The sequence below is a fragment of the Tribolium madens genome, unplaced genomic scaffold (genome assembly GCF_015345945.1).
Source record: "Tribolium madens isolate multiple individuals breed KSU strain unplaced genomic scaffold, Tmad_KSU_1.1 Scaffold_96;HRSCAF=242;Tcas5.2_LG5, whole genome shotgun sequence".
Lineage (NCBI taxonomy): Eukaryota > Metazoa > Arthropoda > Insecta > Coleoptera > Tenebrionidae > Tribolium > Tribolium madens.
Genome location: NW_025401068.1, coordinates 11,945,733 through 11,969,576, shown reverse-complemented (window position 1 = coordinate 11,969,576; position 23,844 = coordinate 11,945,733). Strand labels below are relative to the sequence as shown.

General features: G+C 32.2%; 2 protein-coding genes across 7 annotated transcripts in view; one reads left to right on the top strand and one right to left on the bottom strand.

Annotated features, from left to right (window-relative positions):
- Positions 1-1,513: 1,513 nt before the first annotated feature.
- Positions 1,514-8,892, top strand: LOC123013203 (helix-loop-helix protein 13). Of its 4 annotated transcripts, none has more exons than XM_044411600.1 (5): positions 1,514-1,602; positions 1,675-1,814; positions 8,221-8,332; positions 8,497-8,705; positions 8,756-8,892. In XM_044411600.1, exons 1-5 carry the CDS (start codon positions 1,550-1,552, stop codon positions 8,863-8,865), a joined length of 624 nt encoding a protein of 207 aa, XP_044267535.1. In that variant the 5' UTR covers positions 1,514-1,549; the 3' UTR covers positions 8,866-8,892. The 4 variants fall into 4 exon arrangements, with proteins under 4 accessions (XP_044267535.1, XP_044267534.1, XP_044267533.1 ...); XM_044411599.1 differs by having other exon boundaries at positions 8,494-8,705; XM_044411598.1 differs by having other exon boundaries at positions 8,221-8,353.
- A 229-nt stretch (positions 8,893-9,121) lies between these two features.
- LOC123013774 (afadin) overlaps positions 9,122-23,844 on the bottom strand; it is a 58,836-nt gene continuing 44,113 nt past the window's right edge. For 2 of the 3 annotated variants that reach the window (XM_044412545.1, XM_044412546.1), the window contains 4 exons: positions 17,867-18,200; positions 13,962-15,132; positions 11,730-11,984; positions 9,122-10,070 (listed from right to left, as the gene is read on the bottom strand). In XM_044412545.1, the coding sequence (XP_044268480.1) occupies positions 9,747-10,070; positions 11,730-11,984; positions 13,962-15,132; positions 17,867-18,200 (2,084 nt within the window). In that variant the 3' untranslated portion in view covers positions 9,122-9,746. Of the gene's footprint in view, positions 10,071-11,729; positions 11,985-13,961; positions 15,133-17,866; positions 18,201-21,356; positions 22,872-23,844 lie in introns of all 3 variants that reach the window. The other variant, XM_044412547.1, reaches the window with a different exon arrangement.

The following is a 23,844-nucleotide window of genomic DNA, read 5'->3' as shown; positions in this document are numbered from 1 at the left end:
ATTTCTAAAAAAAACAATTTTTGAAATTTTTTTTTCAAGAAACAGGTTTTATGTTAGACAAAAACTCTAAATTCTGGCACGGACAAGTCATTATAAACCACATAAAAGAAATCACAATTTTATTTACACAAAGAAGTCCAAGATTTGGATTTCAAATAACAAATAAATATTTTATAATTCACTAGAAATTAGTCAGGATGTAAAAAATCGATAGATTTTCTACTAATAAACTACTAAATACTAAAACAATGCAAAAATTGCAAAATTAGATCTGGGAGTGCTTTATTTTAGTCTGTTATTCTCTTTCGAGCGTTTTTTATCGATAAAAAAAAATTGTTGCATAAACTATAGCCCCCATTGACTTCAGATTTTCTCAATTCGATAGAACATTTAATGCAGATTTTTACAGTATTTTTACTTTTGCAGTAAAGTCCAAAGTTTTAGAGAAAACCGCATTTTGAAAATTATATTATTGTAATTATTTTTCAAAAAAATTATCGATGAACAAAAACACGACAAAGTGGTCATCCTCAGGTGAGAATAAAACTTTTATTCTCACCTGAGGAGGTGAGAATAAAACTTTTATTCTCACCTGAGGATGACCACTTTGTGGTCGAAACGCGTTGTGCTATTAAAATAAAAGTTTGGTGTGACGGGCTAATCGTGTTTTTGTTCATCGTTTCCATACCAAGAAGATCCAAGAAGAAGAAAAAATAATCGGTCAAAACTATTCAAATTTTTCCAACGCAAAGTGGAAAATAACATAAATATGTCTAAAATGCCTTATTTTCGCTTATTTCGACAAGTTTTGTTCACTTTTCACTAAGAAAATAGCGAAACTTGAAGAAATTTTTCAATTACAAAATTAAATCTTGTAATGCGTTATTTCTCCTTCTTTTAAGAGATTTAGAATGTTTTTTACCTAAAAACTCACAACATTCGAAAAATTTTGCCATAACAAAAATCAGACAAAAAAATGCAAAATTATATCTAACATGCATATTTTTACTTGGTTTTTCAACATAATATTTAATATTTCGAAATAAATTAATGTCGAAAAAACGATTTTTGTAATTTTTTATCCAAGGAGATGTTAATTTTGAGATCAAGCAAAAACTCGGGATTCTGGCAACGACAGGTCTTCATGGCCCAATAAAAGGAAACGTCAAAAACAGAGCCCCATTTAGCCTTGTCAAAGCACTCCAGCCCCTTTCAGAACATTTCCACCAATCACAAACAAAGTAATCAATTTCTCGCTTGTCATTGGCCACTTTAGGGGTACCACACCCCTTGATCAATACTAAATTCGGGGTGCAATAATGCCCCCCAAATACACACCCAGAAGAGTGAAAATCGTTTGAAATCAAGTGTTGTTATATCTGGGGTTTTGCAATTTCTCCCCTAAAGCGCACTGCTTTGAGCTTATATTCCCCCGGGGTGCGATATTTGGGTAAAATAATCGTGTTATAAATTGCGAATCCCTGGGGATTTGGCGGCATTCGGTGCACGTAATTCGGTTAAGAAATTAATTGTATTAAGTAGGGAGATAATGAGTGGTAATCGGGGGCAGTTACCGGATTCTTCCTCTTCACCCCCCATTAAGTAAGTGTTTTTTTTTTTAAATCGAAAATTTTTGGTTGAAAAACGGGAAAAATGTTGTGTTTTGTTGTCTAGTATGCAGTTTGGTGGGTACAGTGCTGGGGAACTTTCAGAAGAGGAAGTTTCAGAACTTCCGAGTTGTGCTTTTGCTACTCGACAAACTTCCAGTTCTAATTTACAACACCATTATTTATCAACCTTACATCACAACCCAGGTTGGTACTTTCGACCTTTTTTCCTAGTCAGTTTTTATTACGAATTTAAGTAACGGAAATTATGTTTTTAGCTATTGTATTTAAAATTACAATAGCTTACGAAATCTATGAAAAATCCTTCGATTTTTATATAAAATAAGTGGCAAGTTTCGATAAAAATTATACTGAGGAGAAGTTTTTATTAAAAAAGGTTCCTTGCGTTTGTTATTTATTTTTTTAAGTAGTACGATTTTAATTTTTGTTTTGTTCATTTTGCATATTTTCAATAATATTTTTTTAAAACTTTGAAATCATGTAGGAAAGGTTAAAATAATACGAGAAGTTCCATCAAAAATTCAAAAGGTTTGTTTTTTAACGAAATTGTTGTTTACCTTAAATGATTGTTAATAAATTCAAGTAATATGCTTTTTCAATTTTTTGTTCAGTCTAGCACTTTTTTCAGTGAAAATCTCACTTTTCAGGCTATAAAATATGTATTATTGTGGTTTGTTTTGTTGATTTTGCTTTACATTTTTATGTTTGAATTTTGATTTTGTAAATTTTACAAATATATTTTCTCTTCTAAAGCATAATAATGCAGAGAGCCCCAGAGAAAATTTTTAAGTAAGATATACCAGGAACATGGAAAAAATGTTTAAAAAATTCTCCTTGTCAAAAAATTTTGACATTTATATTTTGACATTTGACATTTTTTTATGTCTATTTAATGATACTGATGATCTTGTATATGTTTTTTTACAATTATTTAGTAAAAGTACAAAAATTTTGCCAATGAAAGCCACAAATAACATTAAACAGAGTTACAATTTAGGATACAGCTCCCTTGTTTCCTCGTCTAATAGCCTATAGCAAAAAAACTTCGAAAATTATTTTTTCAACAGAAATAAATAGAGTCAAAGTTCAAAATTTAAACACTCCGAAATTTTTAAGATATCAATTACCTTATATGGCATTTTTCTATGGGGCGCGAGTTCTGGCGCACCCTGTAAAGCAAGTTTTACGGTTTCTCAGTTTCCAGTTTATCAAAATTTGGTGTGCGCAGTTTTTTTTCAATTTTGATGAGACATAATGTGTTTATTTAATTGCTTTCCTACTTATATTTTATATTTTTAATTTTTTTCTAAAGTGAAAAATTATAAACAAATAAAAAATTACTACTAAAGAGAATATTAAATTTGATCATTAATAAAACGTAAACGAAACATAAAATCAGGACTAGTCTTGTACAATGAATTTTTTACTAACACTTAACAATTTTTTTAAGATATAAAAAACAGAATTTAAGAAAATTTATTAACTAAAAAAATAAACTAGGCACTAAATACGTCCCTGAACACGACATAACAATATTTTATCAGTCATTATCCATACTCTGTATTTTCTCAAAATAATTGCTCTCCATTAAACCCAATTTTCAAATTTTATAAAGTAGTATTATAAAAAATAGGTATTAAACAATTGTAATTTTTTTTGGATTAAAGATATGTAACAATTTTTTTTCGTTTATTAAAAATCGCAATGCATCCTTAAATCAAAAAAATGTATTTTTTCGGCTTGAACTATTTTCAGTTAAAAGTGTCCTAATTTTGAATATGTAAATGTAAAAAAATCATAAAAGCATGCTATAATTGAACTATTACAGCTTGTTTTGTTAAATTTAGGTATTTTTTTTTTAAATTTCCTTTTCAACATTTTCAAAAGTAGAACCTTTCCTTTTGACATTATTTAGTCATAAAAGTGGCCACTTTTGTGACGTTTGCGGAAAAACATACTTTTTCATCACTGTTCAGTTTAGTTAATTTTTCATTCACTTAAAATGATAGAGATACGAGAGGATTAACAAAAATTCGGTTAATTTATTGTTTACAAAAGAGAAAACACAATTTATTCTTAAAAATCTTAAACTGAAACATTATGTGACTTCTCTACATAATCAGTAATCACCATTTATGTCATACATTTTTGAAGTCTTATTTCAAAACACTCCTCAAAATCTGATTTTTTGAGCTTTTGTAATTCCACATTTACCGCTTTTATAATGTCCTGATTTAAATGAAAAACCCTTCCCCGTAGGTTTTTCTCAATTTATGGGAAAGGCCAGATTTTTTTTCGCTTTCTAGTCTCCATTTTAAGATTTTGGTTTAAAAAATTGCATACAAGTTTAAAAAACGATGACAAATCGAACGGCACTATTAATCTGTCAAAAAAAATCTGGTGTAAACATCACACGACTTTCCTTATCCTACTTATTTGGAAAACATCCTAATAACGACAATAATTTAGTGTAACATTTGCGTTAGTGCCACCTGCCGGATTTCACGCGAAATAGATCAAACTTATTATTATTACTGTTTAATAAGGTACGAGTATATTTCATGATTCTAAATAATTTGTATTCTCATGAATTTATTGTATCTTCAACCATACCAGGTGAATAAAAAGTATGGAACTAAACGTTTTTTGCTTAAACTATTTATTTTTTGAAAAAACTAATTGATGAGTGATAAAGTACTATAAAAATGTGATGATTTAACAAGAATAAAATTTTTCGAAATTTCCTATTGTTTTTGAGTTCTACAAAAAATTTGATTTTTTTAAATGGCAACCCACTATAAAATCATTTTTCTCATAAAAGCTATACTCTAAGGATTACAACTATCTGCTTTATATTTATTTTTTTTTTAATTTTTTCACATAAATTGCAATTTTGACAAAAAAATTGCGTAACTCAAAAACAAAACAAAATTTCGTTCTGAAAATAAGATCACATTTTTTATGTTACTCTAATTTATATTAATTATTATTTTCTGGAGGCAAATGATTAAAAATAAAACCGCTTGGTTCCATACTTTATATTCACCCTGTATAATTTTGCGGCCGCTTTACGGCCGACTTTTGGTCTTTACGGCCGAACGATCGACCGATTTTTACCAATTGTTTCATGCTACGTCCCCTTGCTACAAGTAACTTACATACCAAATTTCAAGTTTCTAGCTCTTATCATTCCCGAGATATACTGTTGACAGACAGACACACACACAACCCAATGGCTCAAACTAAACTTTTTTGGTGTCTTGAAGCTATAATTCGTCCAGAAATGTAAAAATCAGGGTAGATTACAATACTTTCCTTATAGGATAAGGAAAGTAAAAAATAAATCAAGGCGAATTAAGCGAACTTTTGTTAGTTTCTCGTAGTATCAAAATCAGGCCCTAACTGTGTTATTTTTTTCTCTTGTTTGGAAAACATTACCGAAATAAAGCAAGATTTAATAAAATTTGCTCAATCAACACAAAAAAATAAGAATTTTAAAAATACAGGTGTCCGGAAAGTCGCGCACCTCCGAGACACGTATCATCGGGCGATGCCCTAGACAACAAGAAAAATGTTAAAAAAATCTATATACAGGGTTATTCATAAATATGAAGCAATATTTGAACCTCAAAAATGACCTATAAAATAATGTTAATTTAAATAATAACTCGTGTCCTATCTCTACTGATAAGAATTTTACAGCCCTCGGAATGTGGGTATGGAAATTTGATTTTTTTGTAATAACTTTGGAACTATTTTACCAATTATTATAAAATTTAGAACATTTCCCTGTGACAACATACCCTTTAAACTGGTAATCACGAAACCGGATACATCCATTCAATTTCCGGTTTCAGCAGTTGCAGGTCACATTTTCTGTGTTTTTTCATTTTTTTGCTCTCTTAACACCAATTTTCTATTGCCCAAATCGATAGAGTAATCAATTTTGATTAAAAAACGCATAACCTTTAATACCCCTAAAATGGACTGTTTCAAAGATATTTTAATTTAAACTGAGGACCGCACAACGCTGAAATAAAAAAATAGGGATTTTGAATAAGTGGTATCCACGGCAACCAATGACCATGGTCACATAAATCCCTGCCAGGCATCTGTTAACTTTGACAATAAATTTTTGTGAATTTTTTATGAATTAAATGCTACGAGATCCATTTGGATTTATTCTAAGTTATGTTTGGAATCTGAGGTAAACTCTTTTATTAAATATTTTCGATTAATTGTCTAATAATCGTCCAATGTCAAAGTTGACAGATGCCTGACAGCGATTAGTGAGACCATGGTCATTTGTTACCGTGGATATCATCCATTCAAAATCCCTACTTTTTGGTTTCAACGTTGTGCAGTCCTCAGTTTAAATTAAAATATCTTTGAAACGGTCCATTTTAGGGGTATTAAATGCGTTTTTTAATCGAAATTGATTACTCTATCGATTTGGGCAATAAAAAATTGGTGTTAAGAGAGCAAAAAAATGGAAAAACACAGAAAATGTGACCTGCAACTACTGGAACCGTAAATTGAGTGGATGTATTCGGTTTTCGTGATTACCAGTTTAAAGGGTATGTTGTCACAGGGAAATGTTCCAAATTTTATAATATTTGGTCAAATAGTTTCAAAGTTACTACAAAAAAAACAAATTTCCATACCCACATTCCGAGGGCTGTAAAATTCTTATCAGTAGAGATAGGACACGAGTTATTATTTAAATTAACATCATTTTATAGGTCATTTTTGAGATTCTAATATTGCTTCATATTTATGAATAACCCTGTATACTATAAAGAGGCTTGTCCTGGCTGACCTATCAACCCTAAACCGCTGGAAACAGAAATTTCAAATTTTCACAGTAGATACCTTTTATAACGTAGGCATCCAATAAGAAAGGATTTTTAGAAAATCAACCCCTAAGGGGGTTAAATGGGGTGGTGAATTCGAAGTTTTAAAGCTATATTCATGAAAATTGGTATTTAGGCTTTCGGTTAAAAATAAAAAAATACGTATTTTACCATTTTTGGAAATCTCACCCCCAAGGGGGTTGAACAAGGGTAAAAGGTCGTAAAATATCTGTATTTTTTTTTAAGTTAAATCCATGAAAATTGGTATTTGGGCTCTCAGTTAAAAACAAAAAAACACGTGTTTTAGGATTTTGGAAAATTTCATCCCCAAAGGGGTCAAACAAGGGATGAAAATTTGTATAAATATTTATAAATTCGTCATTTTTGAAGTTATATTTATGAAAATTGGGATTTGGGCTTTCGGTTAAAAATGAAGAAGCACGTGTTTTAGGATTTTTGAAAATTCCACCTTCAAGGGGGTTAAACAGGGATGACAATTTATATTAAAATGTCATTTATAAAGTTAAATCCTTGAAAATATGTATTTAGGCTTTCGATTAAAAATCAAGTAATATGTGTTTCAGGATTTTTAGAAATTTCACCCTCAAGGGGGTTGAACAAGGGTAAAACTTCGTAAAATGTCCGTTTTTTTTTAAGTTAAATCTATGAGATTTGGTATTTGGGTGTTCAGTTAAAAACAAAATAGCACGTGTTTCAAGATTTTGGAGAATTCTATCCCTAAGGGGGTCAAATAGGGGATGAAAGTTTGTATAAATATGTATATAGTTAAACATGGGATGAAAATTTGTATCAAAATTTGTCATTGTTAAGTAATATCCATGAAATTTAGTATTTGTAAAGAAATATGTTTCAATATTTTTAGAAATTCCACCCCCAAGAGGATTAAACATGGGCAGTAAATTTGTATAAAAATTTGTCCATTTTGATATTATATTCATAAAAATTGTTATTGGGGCTTTCTATTTTAAAAATAAAGAAACGCATGTTTTAGGATTTTTGAAACAGGGGATGTATTAAAAAAGTTTGTATTAAAAAAATTTGTCATTTTTGAAGTTATATCCCTTCAACTGAACAACAGATTTTTATTCTAGTAGTGGTTTATCCTTCCTGATATGGTCGAAGAAAATCTATGCATAAACGGCGTAATTGAGCCACAGCTTAAAATTTTACGGTTTTTAAATAAGTTATAAAAGACGGACTTTTTATTTTTACTATGAAGTTCATAATAAATTGTGTTGCTATATTTTGTTAGTAAGTTTCTTAGCCCTTCTGCGTTTTGAAATAGTTGTGGATGTCAAACTACCACGCGAGCGAAGCCGCGAGCAACAGCTAGTCTATCTATAAAAATTTCGAAGTAATCTTTGACTATTTATTTCTGTTGGAAAAATTATTTTCCGAGTTTTTTCCTGCTGTATCATAAATTGTAACTCTGTTTAATGTTATTTTTTATTGGCAAAATTTTTGTACATTTACAAAATAAGTATAAGAAAAATATATACAAGATCATCAGTATAAGTTACTGTTAATAAGTGTAACTTATTCAATGGTATCATTAAATAGACATAAAAATATGTCAAAAAATATATGTCAAAATTTTTTGACAGATAGAATTTTTTAACATTTTTTCAGTACCCAATTAAACCCTTTCAAACAAGTGCGCGAATTTCCGGACACCTGTATAAAAGCTCGATTCGTGATTGTTTTCGTGGCCGTTTCAGACAGTGGCCAATGCGGAGGCAGCTCCCTCGCCAACTCCGACTATTACGGCACCTCCCCGTACCGAGTCCAACGCCACGCCGCCAACATCAGGGAACGAAAAAGGATGCTGAGGTCTGCTATTGGACCCACCGGGTACACCCGTCTTGATATGTGGCTTGCTTGCTATTTGTTCTGTATTTAGGTGATTTTTGATTTATTTTCCGTTCTTCGTGTTCGTAGTTTTATTCTCTTTCTCGCAATACAGTACAATCCTAACTAATATCGGTTTGCAGCAGTATCAACTCTGCATTCGACGAGCTTCGTATGCATGTCCCGACTTTTCCCTACGAGAAAAGACTAAGCAAAATCGATACTTTGAGGTTAGCCATTGCCTACATAGCTCTCCTCAGGGAGGTTTTAACCGCCGATTGCGACCCCTTGACCTACGTAGAGAGGTGTTTGAGGGGAGAAATCAAAGCCGACAGAGCCAACTGGAACACCAGTGGTAATTTAACCAATTTTTTTTAAAAACCAGTCTAATTTTACCAATTTTAGATTTGACGGCGCGACTGTCGTGGATCAATTGGGAAAATCTAGGGGTCAGTCCCAATAGGAGAAGCGCACTCACCTCGCTCGCCCTCACCTCTGATAACATCAACCACTAAATAAACACACATAATTTATCCATGTGCAATATTTTGTAAATAAAAAAAACACAAAAATGTAGTTTTCTTGAATAAAAGTACCCGCCACTGGATTATGTTTCGTTACCATGACGACTCTCATTTTGAAGGACTCGTTGTCATAGTTACGGATACGTTTCCATGACAACTAAACCAATCAACAGCCATGAGCGACTCGCCGAGGACAGAGAAAGGGTCTCCAGCTTGACGTTAGGAAATTGGGAATAAAAACCAGCCGAATATTTAATATGTATATTGTTTATTCATAGTACATAAAATAAAGAAATAAAACAATAATTTTGTCTATATTAATCTAATAGAGAATCTAATGAATTCCACTTCTACTTTTGATGTCAATTTACATATTTTATATACACTACGTCATAAAATTTGGATGTAAATGAACATAGATATTGCTTGTAACAACCGAAAGCTGCAAGTGTAAAGAAAAAGGAATGTAGAGAAAATGAAGTGTGTGTGTATGTATAACATTGGTCCTTATGTGCAAGTATTGCTTTAACAATATCATGGTTATCTAAACTCTAGGAAAATAATTTATATATAAAATGACGAAAATAGGATCTCTAAAATATTATACAATATATATTTGAATAAAGTTCTCTATCAAACAAAAACCATCTCATTTCATGTAATTGAATCACGTCATAAGCCACTACGTTTAAAATCAATACAATTAGTCGTTGTACACGCATAATTAGCTGCAGGTTGGACGGTACAGTTAGATATGCAAGATAAATTAGCAGGACTGACAACATTGTAATATAAATTTCCACTAACAATCTTGTATATTTGGTCGTTTTGGTTCTTTTTGTCTCTATCACACATTCAACAAGTAACAAATATTAGTGAACAAGTCCCGAACTTGGTGATCCCAAATTATCAATTTCTCGCTGTGCCCTACTTATCTTACTTTTGTCTTTCGGTGTTTCCTGTTCTCCCGTTTCCATCGCAAACATTTTCATCTTTTCTTTAAATGACAATTTTTCGGGAACAGGAGGCATAGTTTGATTTTTCTGCTGCGCTTGTTCGGCCAAACGTCGCGCTCTTGGATCTCTGTACACTTCCTGGGCCCCAATGACACCCGGAGTGGCCACCGCCATGCCGGGAGAGGCATCCGTGGGGGTTGTCGGAGACGCCAACATCGACTCAGCTTGCCGAATGAAACTCTGTAATAAAATTAGGTCTTAAATGCATTATTTTTGTTTTTAAAAAGTTTTTCGTGAGAAACTTTGCCTAAACAAAACAGAAATTTCCGAAATTATTGTCGTTTTTTTCAGCGAATTTTTAAATTTTTTACTTTTAACTTACTAAATTCGGATTAAAAAAAAATAATACAGAAAAACGCTGAAATAGATCCTCGAACGCATTATTTCCGCTTGTTTTGGTGAAACCTACTAAATTAAAAAAAAAATCATCAAAACAAGACAAGAAATTGCAAAATTTTTGTTTCAAAGAATTTAGATTTCCAGAGATTTCATCTAACAGAGTAAAAAAATGCAAAATTAAGCTGAAAATGCTTAATTTTCTATGAATACAGAATTTGATGAAAAAATCACAAAAATTGAAACATTTTGCCCAAAAAAGCGCAAAATTAGATCTTCAAATGTATTATTTTCGTCTGTTTTGATAAATGTGGGGCGTTTTTCATCGATAAACTTGCTGAATTCAAAAAACTAGATAGAAATTTGGTTTAAAACTCATTATTTTCTATGACTTTAGAAGAGTTTTTCATGAGAAAGTTGCACAATTCACAATATTTTGCCTTAGAAAAACAGAAATTTGCGAACCTATTTTTGGTTGTTTCAACGGAATATTTTTTTATCGAGAAACTAATTCGATTTTTTTTAACACAAAGCAGAAAATGAATTAGATCTGAAACGCGTTATTTTCGTCTATTTTGATGGATTTGACCCTTTTTCTGTAAGATTTCGTTAAAACAAAAAAAATATTACAAAAGACTGAAAATTGCAAAATTTCTTCTGGAATGCTTTTTGTTTCACTTATTTCTTCGAGAAACATACAGAAATTTATCAAAAAAGTTAAAAAAGATCATCCAAATGCCAAAAAATAACATTTTTTCAGCTCTAAATGAGTTATTTCGGCTTGTTTTGTTTACTTTGAATTATTTGTCTTTTTTTTTGTTGAAGTAGTGTTGAAGCAATTTTCGCTCAATTGGTTCAAAAGTATCACGATTTGCAGTATTTAGAAGACTTTAAGAAAATTTATTAACTTAAAAAATAATTAGGCACTAAATACGTCCCTGGACAGCACATAACAACATTTTGTCCATCATTATTCGTACTCTATATGTTGTTCAAAGAAACTGCTCTCCTTAAAACCCAATATTCAAATTTTATAAAATAGGTAATTAACAATTGCAATTGAATACTTTTTCTTTTATTAGAAAAGAATTAGAAACGTGGTGAAATTCTATCGGATTCAAAAATGTTTTGTAGAAATTATGGGTAGAACTCATACTATCTGATTTGCAAATTGTCTTTATTTCCAAAATTAATGCTAAAAATCGCAATAAATCAAAAAAATAATTTTTTTGGCTTGATCTGTTAATTTTGAGAATTTTTTTAATAACCAAAAAAATCTCTAAAAAATTGCTAAAAACGAACAATTTCAGCTTGTTTTCGTTAAGTTTAAATAATTGTTTTTAACGAAAATTGCTCTTTATCAAGATTTTAATTTCTTCAAATCGCAAAATGAAGTCACAAGTATAAGTGTGATTTTCTGGTTCATAAAGTGTATTTTTTAACGAAATTATTGTTAGTTAATGTAAAAAATTGAGCAAAATAGTAACCCCCCAAAAAACCTACATTTGGGTCCTCCCTGACACTCTCCGCCTCCAATTGCAACGTGCTAGGTGGGGGCTGCGGCGTTGTAGTTGTGTCGAAAGACACCCTTTTCGTGTTTTCTTTCGCTCGCATTGACATTACCGCAAAACTTGAGCCCCTTTCAGGCGGGGGCGGCGCAACTGGTTCCGGCGGCGGCTGAGCTTGAGTGGTCACAGCCCCCGGTTTCAGGATCGAAGCTGGGGGTTCCTGTTTCGCCGGTGGGGACATGGGACTCTCCTGGAAATTTTCATTGAGTGGAGGACCCCTCAAAAATACAGGGTGCGCGAGAACTCGCGCCCCCAGAGAAAATTTTCAAGTAAGGTAAGATACCAGAAACATGAATAAAATGTTTAAAAAATTCTATCTGTCAAAAAATTTTGACATTTATTTTTTGACATTTGACATTTTTTTATATCTATTTAATGATACTGATGATCTTGTACCGGGTGGGGCATCCGTTACGCCCAAAAAGAAAATCCCCACTTCTAATTAAATAAAATTGTTGAATTTTTTCACACTTACCTGGGCATTAGTAAGGTACATTCTCTAATTTTTTGGTAATTTTTCATTATCAAATAAAGTCAAAAAAAAGTAAAAGTAATTTTCTCTCAAAAAATTTAATTTTAATTTTTATACTGACCTACGCAGATTTACTTCCTACGATTGTTTTACAAAATCAGAAAAAAAATACCAATTAGATTTTGAATTAAACGCAATTTTCCATCTTAACTTTGAAAATCATTTTTATTTATGACCTGCTACTTGTGCCATCGTAAATTTAGGTTGCAATGGGAAACTGCAATTGGGGTAAGATTCCAAGGTTTACAACAAAAAGACCCTTTAAAGCGGTCGACTACCAGTAAATGATTCTTTTGTTGGCAAATTATACCATTTTGTCATAAATCACGAGTCTGGTGTTTAAATAAAAAAAGCGATTATTTGGCTAACCAAGTCAAAATTTAAAATTGTGATATCAAAGTTTGATGCGCTGACAGGTTCAAATTCATTTAGTGTAAAAACTTTTAGGTAAATTTACAGAAAGTATTCATAAAACACACAAAACTGTTATGGACTCATTTATTATTCAAAAAAATTAGAAAAATTCTCAAATTATACCCTATCAATAATTAGTTAGGTATATGAAATATCGCTAGTTTTAATTAATTTGAAGTTGCGATTTATCAATTGCGCGTAACCGATGCCCCACCCGGTATATGTTTTTTTACATTATTTAGTAAGGGGACAAAAATTTTGCCAATAAAAGCCACAAATAATATTGAACAGAGTGATAATTTAGGGTACAGCTTCCTTGTTTCCTCTTTTAATAGCCTATAGCAAAAAAACTTGAAAAATAATTTTTACAACAGAAATAAATAGAGTCAAAGTGCAAACTTTAGATATTTTTTTTAACATTTTTTCCATGTTCCTGGTATCTTACTTTATATGGCATTTTTCTCTGGGGCTCGAGTTCTGGGCCATATTTAAAAAAATAACTGTTAGATTATCATTTATCAACAGTGACTAAGAATTGATTAAATAAAGTTTTATTTTTCTGACTATTTTTGTATCTGTAGTTGGTCAGGCGCGTAGTTTTATATGAGTCACTCTGTAGTTTACTTTTGTAATAATATTTTTTTAATAATAATAAAGAACGAAAATAAGGAAATAATAAAGAAGTTGCATATTTGAAGAGGAGTATCTAACAATTACAATTTTTTTTGCAATTTTGAGAATAAGTTAATGGTTTTCCAACGGTTTTTTCGAATGTCCTTGTATAATTTTTTAAGTTAAGGAATTGTTTTTTTTTTTTTCAAAACTAGAATCATCATCCGGTTTGTTTGCAATTTTGAGAATAAGTTAATGGTTTTCCAACGGTTTTTTCGAATGTCCTTGTATAATTTTTTAAGTTAAGGAATTGTTTTTTTTTAAACTAGAACCATCATCCGGTTTGTTTGCAATTTTGAGAATAAATTAATGGTTTTCCAAAGGTTTTTTTGAATGTCCTTGTTTTTTTTAAGTTAGGGAATTGTTTTTTTTTTTTTCAAAACTAGAATCATCATCCGGTTTGTTTGCAATTTTGAGAATAAGTTAATAGTTTTCCAACGGTTTTTGCGAATGTCCTTTTTTTAATATTTTTTCCATGTGCCTGGTATCTTACTTTATATGTCACTTTTCGCTGGGGCGCGAGTTCTGGCGCACCCTGTATTTATTTACCTTCTCAGTGTCGTCATCATCTTGCTCAGCAGCCTCCATAGCCCTCCTTTGGAACTCCCTCTCGAGTTGCAACACCCTCAACTGTTCCTCTTGTTGGGGGGTTCTTTGGGGCAACGCCATCAACTCCCGAATTTGTTGCTCCTGCCACTGTCTCGAAGCTTCTCTTCTCGCTTCAGCTTGTCTTTCCTGCTCCTCTCTTGCCCATGGATCACGTGGGGGCTTAGTCGATGGGATGGTTGAGGTGGGATAAAAGGCCATTTTTGGTGGGTCTTGACTGCTAGCTGAATACAAAGGATGGGTGCTTGTTGGGGGTAATTCTGGGGGTTCATCCGGTTTTTTGGGTTTTGGGGCCACTGGAGGCGATTTGTAAGTAGGGGAAGTAGGGTAATAATACGGATATTGATTCAAGTTGAGATTTTGCATACTTTGGGTGTTTTGAACCATGTTGTAGTATTGGTTATTGGGGTGCTGGTATTGCAGCGCCCTTTGTTGTTTTGCATTACCGACAAATTTCTGCGATCTGACATTATTCGCCATGCGCATGTCCAATTCCTCTTCATCTTTCATACGATATAGGGGAATTTCGACTTTGCTACTCTCATGGGCTCTTATGTTGCCACTACTGGCATACCTCATCATGTCATTGGCTTGGTGATTCACCGGATGTTTCAACATGTCGTCACTTTTCGACACTCGCATTTCCTCCACTCGATTTTGTTCGTTGATTCGCGCATTATTCGTACTCAAATATCTCATTATTTCCTCATGGCGGGCATTTTGCGACTGTCGCACCATATCTTCACGCAATAAACCGCCGCCGACGTTGTTGTAATCCTGTCTCTGGCCGTTGGAGTGGACGTGTTGCACGTTTGGTGGGGTGTTGTAAGGTCGGTTCGGGTCATCTGATCGCTGGTAGTAATAGGGGTGGTTTGGACCCGAGTAGTTTTGGGGATGGTGTTGGTTGTTGACACTTGGGTAAGAGCCGGACCTGGTTTCCTCGTTATGGATTCGATGGGTCGATGGGGGACTCTTCAAATTCGGAATCGATTGGTGGAGATTGGAACGGGAGGCGGTCACTGACATCGCCGGGGGGTAGTAGGCCGATGCAGGACGCTGGGAATTCACCACCGAAGACTGGAGAGAATTTTGAGAACTTCGAAGGGCGGAAGTCCTAAAAAAGTTTGGAATTTTTGATGAATGAAAAAAACAAGGTTTTTAAATACAGGGTAATTCTTAAATAGACCGACAAAATTTTATCACAGCTTCCCACGTATAAATGGAGACAAACTGTACCCTTTTTACGTTTATATTTTTTAGGGACAAAACCCCCTTGATCCGTGCCACTTACGGTGTTTATGAATTGTTGCAATGAGCAATTACATATTGATCAAATTAATACCATGGTTTCCACTACCTGTGCTAATACTATTTACGAACACATCAGTGGCGTACGCTTAACTTTAATAAATTTTATTTAAAGAACGGATAAACAAAGAATTTTTTCAATATTTTTTCCAGCATTTGATACTACCAAGGATAAAATTTTGAATGATGAAGGGAGACAAAAATTGGACGAGATAAAAATTAAGTATGAAAATGTGTCAATAAAGAAAGGAAGAGAACACAAAGAATGGAAAAATATCACGAAAAAAGTTAAGAGTGTAGTGGAAAAATTATAGAAGAAAAAATAGTGGACATATACAGAGTGTAGCATTTTTATGATTGACAAAATGTCTTTATTTTTAACTTTGTCTCTTTTTGAAATAATTTGATTGCTTTAAAAACACTGTTTCAAAAAACTTATTACACAAGAACTGAGAATAGTAGAGTAATTCAACGCCAAAACGATCACTTTTAAATCTCATTGTTTCAGACTTTCGTAAATTTGTGACACGTATTTTACAGTTTTTTATTGGAAACAGGGAAGTACAAAATTAAGTACCTCGAAGCAAAAAAAAATATCTTAAAAACAAACCAACATTTTGAAATGATTTTTTTTAAACAATAGATACGGACATGGTAAATGCACGTATTCCAAAAGCTTGTTATTAACAAATGATTTAAAATACCGTGCGATCAAAAAAAAAATAAATTAGAGTAGGCGGTGATTAAAGTCCTTCAGATGGCAATTCTGATTTTTGACATCAAATGTCAGCGGAAACTTTAACAAGTTTGAGTTTTATTCCTTTTTACTGAAATAATGTTCACTTTAGAGTAGAAATTTTTTATTGCTGTACAAGAGGAAAACGGTGGATGGGCATTTTCACTTTCAGTTTGTGTGGAAAATTTCCAGCCCAGATTCCCAGCCAATGTGTTGCCAACTGTAGAATTAAATCGACGCCTACTCTAATTTATTTTTTATTTGATCTCACGGTATATCGTTTAAACAAAACAAAAAATACGCAGATTTTTAAAATTCACCAAAAATTCATGTAAAAGCCTTCAGATTTTTACTGTAATCTCATACAAGTTTCAAAAAGTTTTAAAATTGGCTGAAAAAATCCTCTGAGATCGCCTGAAAGTAGTGTTTCCTTGAAAATTAAATATAAAAATACTAATTACCATCATTAATAAATTGTTCTAAATAAAACATAATTTCCAATAATTTATTATCATTTAATTTTCAAAAACCAATATTTAAAAATATTGAAAAAATTCATTGATAATAATAACTTTATTTGACGGTAATATCCTTAACATTAAATAATAATAAAATTATAATACAAAACAAGTAACATATAAACATAATTAAAGAAGACTAAAACGACTAACTCAAAGAAACATTCAGAAAGCTAAAGTACCTCATAATAAATTACTGAAAAACGTGACTATTCAGATTTTACTCAATTTTTAACGAATTTTTTTTTCTATAAGTTGCTATTTTGAAGGAAAAGAATCGCATAACTTAATAACAAAACAAAATTTTAAATCAAAATATGATCACATTTTTTGTAGCATTTTGATTTTTATTAATTATTATTATCTGAAGACAAATAATTAAAAAAAACTTTTGGTTACATACGTTTTGTTTATTTTGTATAGCAAAACGTAATATTTGAAATATTTGAAACCACCCATCTACGTGCATGTTTTGTAAACTACCAAAAGGTACATACAGGGTGTCCCATCGTGTTGAAAAAGTCCATTCATTAGTGGTCTAAATTTCAAAAAAAATTTTTTTTGTTGATTTGTTTTTCAGTTAGGAGTGGTTTAATTCTTGAAAGTTTTGATTCAACTCAATTTAAGTTAAATAAAAAATATGTCAGTTTGGGTTGCGATGGGAGAGTTAAAAACCAATATAAAATACATTTTAGGATTCATCTCTTAGTCCCTAGCCATGTATGTAGTTCTTCGTAGCTTAAGCTATTTATTTTTTGAAAAAAAAAAATCATGAGTGATAAAGTACTATAAAAATGTGATGATTTAACAATAAAATTTTTCGAAATTTCCTTTTTTTTGAGTTCTACAAAAAAAATATTCTTTTAAATGGCAACCCACTATAAAATCATTTTTCTCATAAAAGCTACAAGTATCTGCTTTATATATAATTTTTTCAAAAAAAATTTTTCACATAAATTGCAATTTTGACAAAAAAAATCGCATACTCAAAAACAAAACAAAATTTCGTACTGAAAATACGATCACATTTTTTATATTACCTTAATTTATATTAATTATTATTTTCTGGAGGCAAATGATTAAAAATAAAACCGCTTGGTTCCATACTTTATATTCACCCTGTATGTGTCTCAAATTTCCGAAAATCGGAAACAATGATCATTTTGGCGTGGAATTACTCAATAAGAAAATAACATTTCCATCAGTTTAATGATTTTTGAGTTTTTATGACAGCGATTTAAAAATTTTAACTAGTTTTTTGCCTTTGAAGAGTTTTGCTTTTTTACCTGTCTCCTAATTGCTGGGGACTGGGGATTTTGTTCCTATAAACGCTGAGATTTTGGTAGAATCCCCCATCCTGCTGATGCAGATTATGCGTGGACCTGCTGCGCAAACCCGCTTGATTATTGACAGGTCCATTCGTCGGCGGTGCACTATTCGTATTAATGCTATTATTGGAGGAGGTCCGACTATAACCCGGATTGAAGACGTCGTGAGAATTCCGAGGTTGCTCCGAATTTGGTGAAATGTGATGAAGAGCCGGAACGGATTTCGAAGAGGGAATCGTGCGTTCTGAGTCCACCCTCGATGGCAGATCGCGTTCAGACATGCGTCGAGGACCTAAACAAATCCACCAATCACAAACCAACAAACTTAAAAACAAACACAACATAGATAGCCCAATCAAATTAGACAAAAATAGGGCGATCGGTGGAAAAAAATCCTAGAGTTGAAATTTCTTTAAACGCTTTTTTTACTCTTGAGTAGACATATATCAAAAGTCCCCGAAGGTGGGGGGCGAGCTCGAGGAGGAGGAGGGGGCTAAAGTTGTCTTTTTTTGTTTTTTTTTGCTTATATCTCGGAAACTATAACTCCTAACGGTTTTTGCCTGCTTATCAAAATTAATGCCTACAAAATTTCCTAGAAAAATGGTCCTTTGCATTTTTGTTGTAGGACTAACTGTAAGCGAGTTATAGGGCTGACAAAAAACATCATTTAAAAAATGTGCTTTATCCGCATTTAAAACAGAATTAATCTTGTGATTTGAAAAAACTGAAAGCAAATTGAATTTTTTGGGTGCAACACTTCATTAGAGAGTCTATAAAGTCTTCCGAGGCCTCCTGACATGCTGCATCTTCGTCTTCAACTTAAACATTGAAAACCGAATTACAGTCTTGTTCAGTACAATATTAATAAATAGATGATTTAATATCGATTATTTGAATAAAGCTTACAGAAAATTGAATGTATTTGATCCAACAGTTTATTAAAAGGTGCCACGAGGGTCTATTAAGTCTTCCGAGTCATCCTTATATGCTGAACTAGCATTTGCCTGCGACTTTGTCCGCGTGTATTTCTGATATAAAATGGAAAAAAAGTCCGTTTACAAAACCATTCCATAGGCTTAGGCACTCTATAAAGCTAGATAATTACCTATGTTATGTATAGGATTCAGTTATAGTAGTCTCGTTCTTTGCATGGGCTATGTTTATGGATAAATATTAAATGTTGATTTTCATAAAGTGTCGTCTCAGGGCACTTCTGCACTCTCAAAATTCGAAATTTCATGTTTCTAATTTTGTTTTTAAGCGTTTAAACTGTATTTTATTTCATTAAAATTTGAAAAGTGCACTTCTACACTCTGTAAGGATCATATTTTCTAAATTTAATGTTTTTATATCCCTTTAAATGTGTACACCGTTTTATTCCCTTAAAAACTAATTTTCGAAAAATCTGATTTTAGTGCCCCTTTACACCTCTAAAAAATTGTATGTTTATATCTTTGTTTAAACATTTACACCCCATTTAACCCCCCTTACAGATTGATTCTCTCTTTCATCCAAAATTTTTATTTATATCTCCGTTTAAATGTTTAGACCCGAGTCACCTTTCAGGCAGACCAGCTTAGTTGGGTAACGCTCTACACATACAGGCTGTATTATGAAAAACGCCCCAAGCCATAACTCCATTATTTTTAAAGTTATGACAATACTTCTTAGAACTAAGTTGAACATTTTTTGTCATCTATCGTTTGGGATAGATACTAAATTAATGCTGTTTTCTGTTTCACCGGAAATCACATCAACTTTATTTTTTTTAATGAAACACCCTGTGTATTTTACCACTTTTGGATTCTTTGTTTAATTGTCTTTTAACAAGTTTTAGTACCATGTGCCTAAAACCAACCGTTCGTGAGATATGAGTCAATTAAAAATTTATTAAAGTAGGCAGTGGAAAACAATAATATTAAGTAATGTTGACAAATATTATTACTTTGCATTTTCTCTTATTATTTTTATACTTTTTGGTGTTCTGGTGATAATGTGTTAACAGACATGATTCAAGAATATTTTGAAAGCAATAAAAATAGTTGGAGACCACAACGCCTTTACACTGGGCGATTTCCAATAAAAGAAGTTCCAATTCGTCGACCTGAAGAAAATTTGAGGATGTTTGGGGTTTTTAGAAAACCCAAATTTGAACAGTTGCGTGCGATAAGCCAACGTTACTTGCAATTTCTTGTATTCATGTTCTTGCATTTTCTTCAATACCTATCTAATTCTGTATCTCTTTGAAATTGGAGATCAAATTTTCTTTAAGTCGCTTAAATTTTCGTCGATTTGGAACGTTTCTCATCAGAAATCACCCAGTGTAAAAGCGTAGTGCTCTCCCACAATTTTTATTTTATTCAAAATGTGTCTGTTAACACATTATCATCCATGATTAACATTAAAAAGTATAAAAACAACAAGAAAAAATGCAAAAGAATAATATTTGTCAACATTACTTGATATTATTGTTTTCCACTGCCTACTTTAATAAATACATTATTTGGTGAATATCTCACGAACAGTTAATTTTAGGCATATGGTACTAAAACTTTTTAAAAAACAATTAAACAAAGAATCCAAGTGATAAAATATACAGGGTGTTCCATTAAAAAAAAATAAAGTTGATGTGATTTTCGGTGAAACAGAAAACGGCATTAATCTATCCTAAACGATAGATGACAAAAAATGTTCAACTTTGTTCTAAGAAGTATTGTTATAACTTCAAAAATAATAGAGTTATGGCTTGGGGCGTTTTTCATAATACAGCCTGTATAAATAGTTACCATATACTAATGAAATGTGTTTCAAAGGATTTTTAATGCAATTTTATGTAGACTCAAAACTTTTAAAGCCTACGAGTCCTACGACAAAAATGAATAGGATCATTTTTGTAGAAAATTCTGCATAAATTACATAAACGATGAGTTTGTATTTATAGACTCTCGTGACTCCCCCTTCCTTTAATGAAGTATTGGACACAGTAAATTCAATTTACTGTCAGTTTTTTTTAAATACAAGACTAATTCTGTTTTAAATGTAGATAAAGCACATTTTTTTAAAATGATGTTTCTTGTCTGCTCTATTACTCGCTTACGGTTATTTCTACAACAAAAATGCAAAGGACCATTTTTGTAGGAAATTTTATAGGCTTTAATTTTGCTAAGACGATAAAAACCTATAGGAGTGATAATTTCCGAGATATAAGCAAAAAACCAAAAAAAGACACTTTTAACCCCCTTCCCCTCCTCGAGCTCGCCCCCCGTCTTCGAGGATTTTTGATATATGTCTACTCAAGTGTAAAGAAAGCGTTTAAAAAAATTCCAACTCTCTAGGATTTTTTCCCACCGATTTGTCTAATTTGACTGGGCTAAGAAAAACGCTTGCATAATAAAATAAATTATAATAAAAAATAAACTCGTGCGCTACATTGGAAGCCACTTCTTACAATCAAAAGCGCCAACTTGGAAATCCCCAGCTAACCTAGCAGCAAAATCCCGTTCGATGTCCACGCAACTCTGGCTTTTCCGCGACGTTTCCGATGAGTTTCGCAAAATCGGGCAATTTTTTTTCGCATAACGGCAGCATTTTCGCACCGTTTTTCGGTGTTTTATATCGCTGCAGCTTTTCCACGTCTTTGGCAAGTACTTTTGCTTCAACACGATGATTTTCGGGGACTTTTTTGGCGAGTTTTTATTGCGTCGTGTGACTATATACGAATCGGGGAACTTCTTATTACCCCTAGATTTCTTATTTAAGTGAGTTAAGCGTTCCAGACTATCGCAACGAACTAATTGACTATTGAACGATTTTGGTTCGATTATTTCACTGTAGCGGCGAGAATTTGGGCCCAGTTTTGGTGTTTTTTGGTTTGCTAGATTATTAAGACACTCGGTTTCCTGTAGACGTTCTCTACTATTCTTCAAAATACTCTTCGGTTTACTAACTTTACCAAAGTCCTCGTTAAAAATGCAATTGCGAAATTCACATTTGTGCATCAAATCGACACTATTCTCTGAACTATACTTAACAATTATGTCAAGTTTTGGGGATAAATTCGGTTCTGAACTAAATTTAACACTGCTTCGTCTCAAACTTTTTTCGGACGTTTCAAGATTCTCCTTTTCGAGGTGTTCAGACGATTTCGTTAAGCGTATATTAAAATCGCTTTTTGAATACGATCCATTCAAGCTCCAATCGTGCAACAATTTCAACAGCTCCAGTCTCTCATACTCTGTCAATTTCTCATTTAATCTCTCCTCACTGACACTTTTGCTTTTATTCCCCCAGGATTTACTCTCAGACAAATCGGGAAAACTCGTCGCTTTGCTCTCATATCTCTGGTTTTCAACTTGTCCAAACCGGACCTCGTCTGGCGATTTCCAATTTTTGTGCTTAATAGGCGTGTCTGGATCAATAATATGACTCAAATCCAGATTCGACTCGTGCACCCCACTGTTAATACTCGACGTCGAACTCGACAAATCCTGCAACGACGATGAGCACAATTTCAATTGGCGCGCCTTTTTACTTATACTTAGAAACTTATCAGTGTCGCCAACTTGCTCAATATCGATTTGATTTTCAGGAATGTCAATCGAGTAGCTTTTCTGTTGCACGAAATTATTCGCTTTGTCTTTCCACGATTTGTTATTGATTGATGTGAATTCTTCGACTTTTTTCGTTTCAAAGTTGGTACCCGTTTCGTCGTATCCCAGAATTATGTTTTTAGGGGATGGTTCGGAAAAATCAGTCACTTGGAGATTAAAAACCGGTTCATCACTCTCGACTTCGATTCGAGGAATGGTGAATTTGCGCGTTTCTTTCTTGTAAAGAGTATCATCGGAGCTAAAAAATACGTTGTTTTTTGGTTTCGTGGCAGGGGGGGTGAACACCAAGCAACTGTTTAGGCTGTAGAGGGACTCTTGCGAGCTGTAGTAGGATTCAGCGCAGAAATCCCCAGCTGCATGTGAATAAGCGAATTGGGGGTCATTAAAAAATATTCTTTCATATAAAACTTAATTATTGTTTAACGTGTTTTTGGAAATTCAGTTACTACTAATTTTCACACAAAAAAATTGCACTCAAACAATTACAAAACGCTCAAAATTTCAAATTTTGATGTTAATTTTGAAAATCTAGTGACTATGATTCTAAGGTTGGTAAAGAAAGCAATTTATTTAATAGAAACGAGAGAATTAAAAAAAATTTTATTACTTAAATGCGTGTAAGCCGAATTGCACTCTTCTCCCCTTATTCAAAAAATGGTTAATTAATTTTAAAAATGTCAGAAAGCAATTTATTAAAAAACAGAAAATTTCAATTTTTTTTTATTAATTAATGCGTTTAAGCCGAATTGCACAGTGCTTCCTTTATTCCAAAAACGATTAATTAGAAATTAGTTGACATTTTGTTTCTCATGTTGGTAATTATTATACCCTAAAATTTTGACTAAAAACGTTAGAAAACAGAAAATTTCAATTTTTTTATTAATTAATGCGTTTAAGCCGAATTGCACTCTGCTTCCTTTATTCCAAAAACGATTAATTAGAAATTAATTGACACTTTGTTTCTTACCAAATGTTGGTATTTATTATACCCCTAAAATTTTGACTAAAAATGTCAGAAAGCAATTTATTAGAAAACAGAAAATTTCAATTTTTTCTTAATTAATTCGTTTAAGCCGAATTGGACTCTGCTTCTTTTATTCCAAAAATGATTAATTAGAAATAAATTATTTTTTAATTGACATTTTGTTTCTCACCAAATGTTGCTAATTATTATATCCCTAAATTTTTGACTAAAAATGTCAGAAAGCAATTTATTTATTAGAAAACAGAGAATTTCAATTTTTTTATTAATTAATGCGTTTAAGCCGAATTGCACTCGGCTTCCTTTATTCCAAAAATGATTATTTAGAAATATTTTTTTTTAAT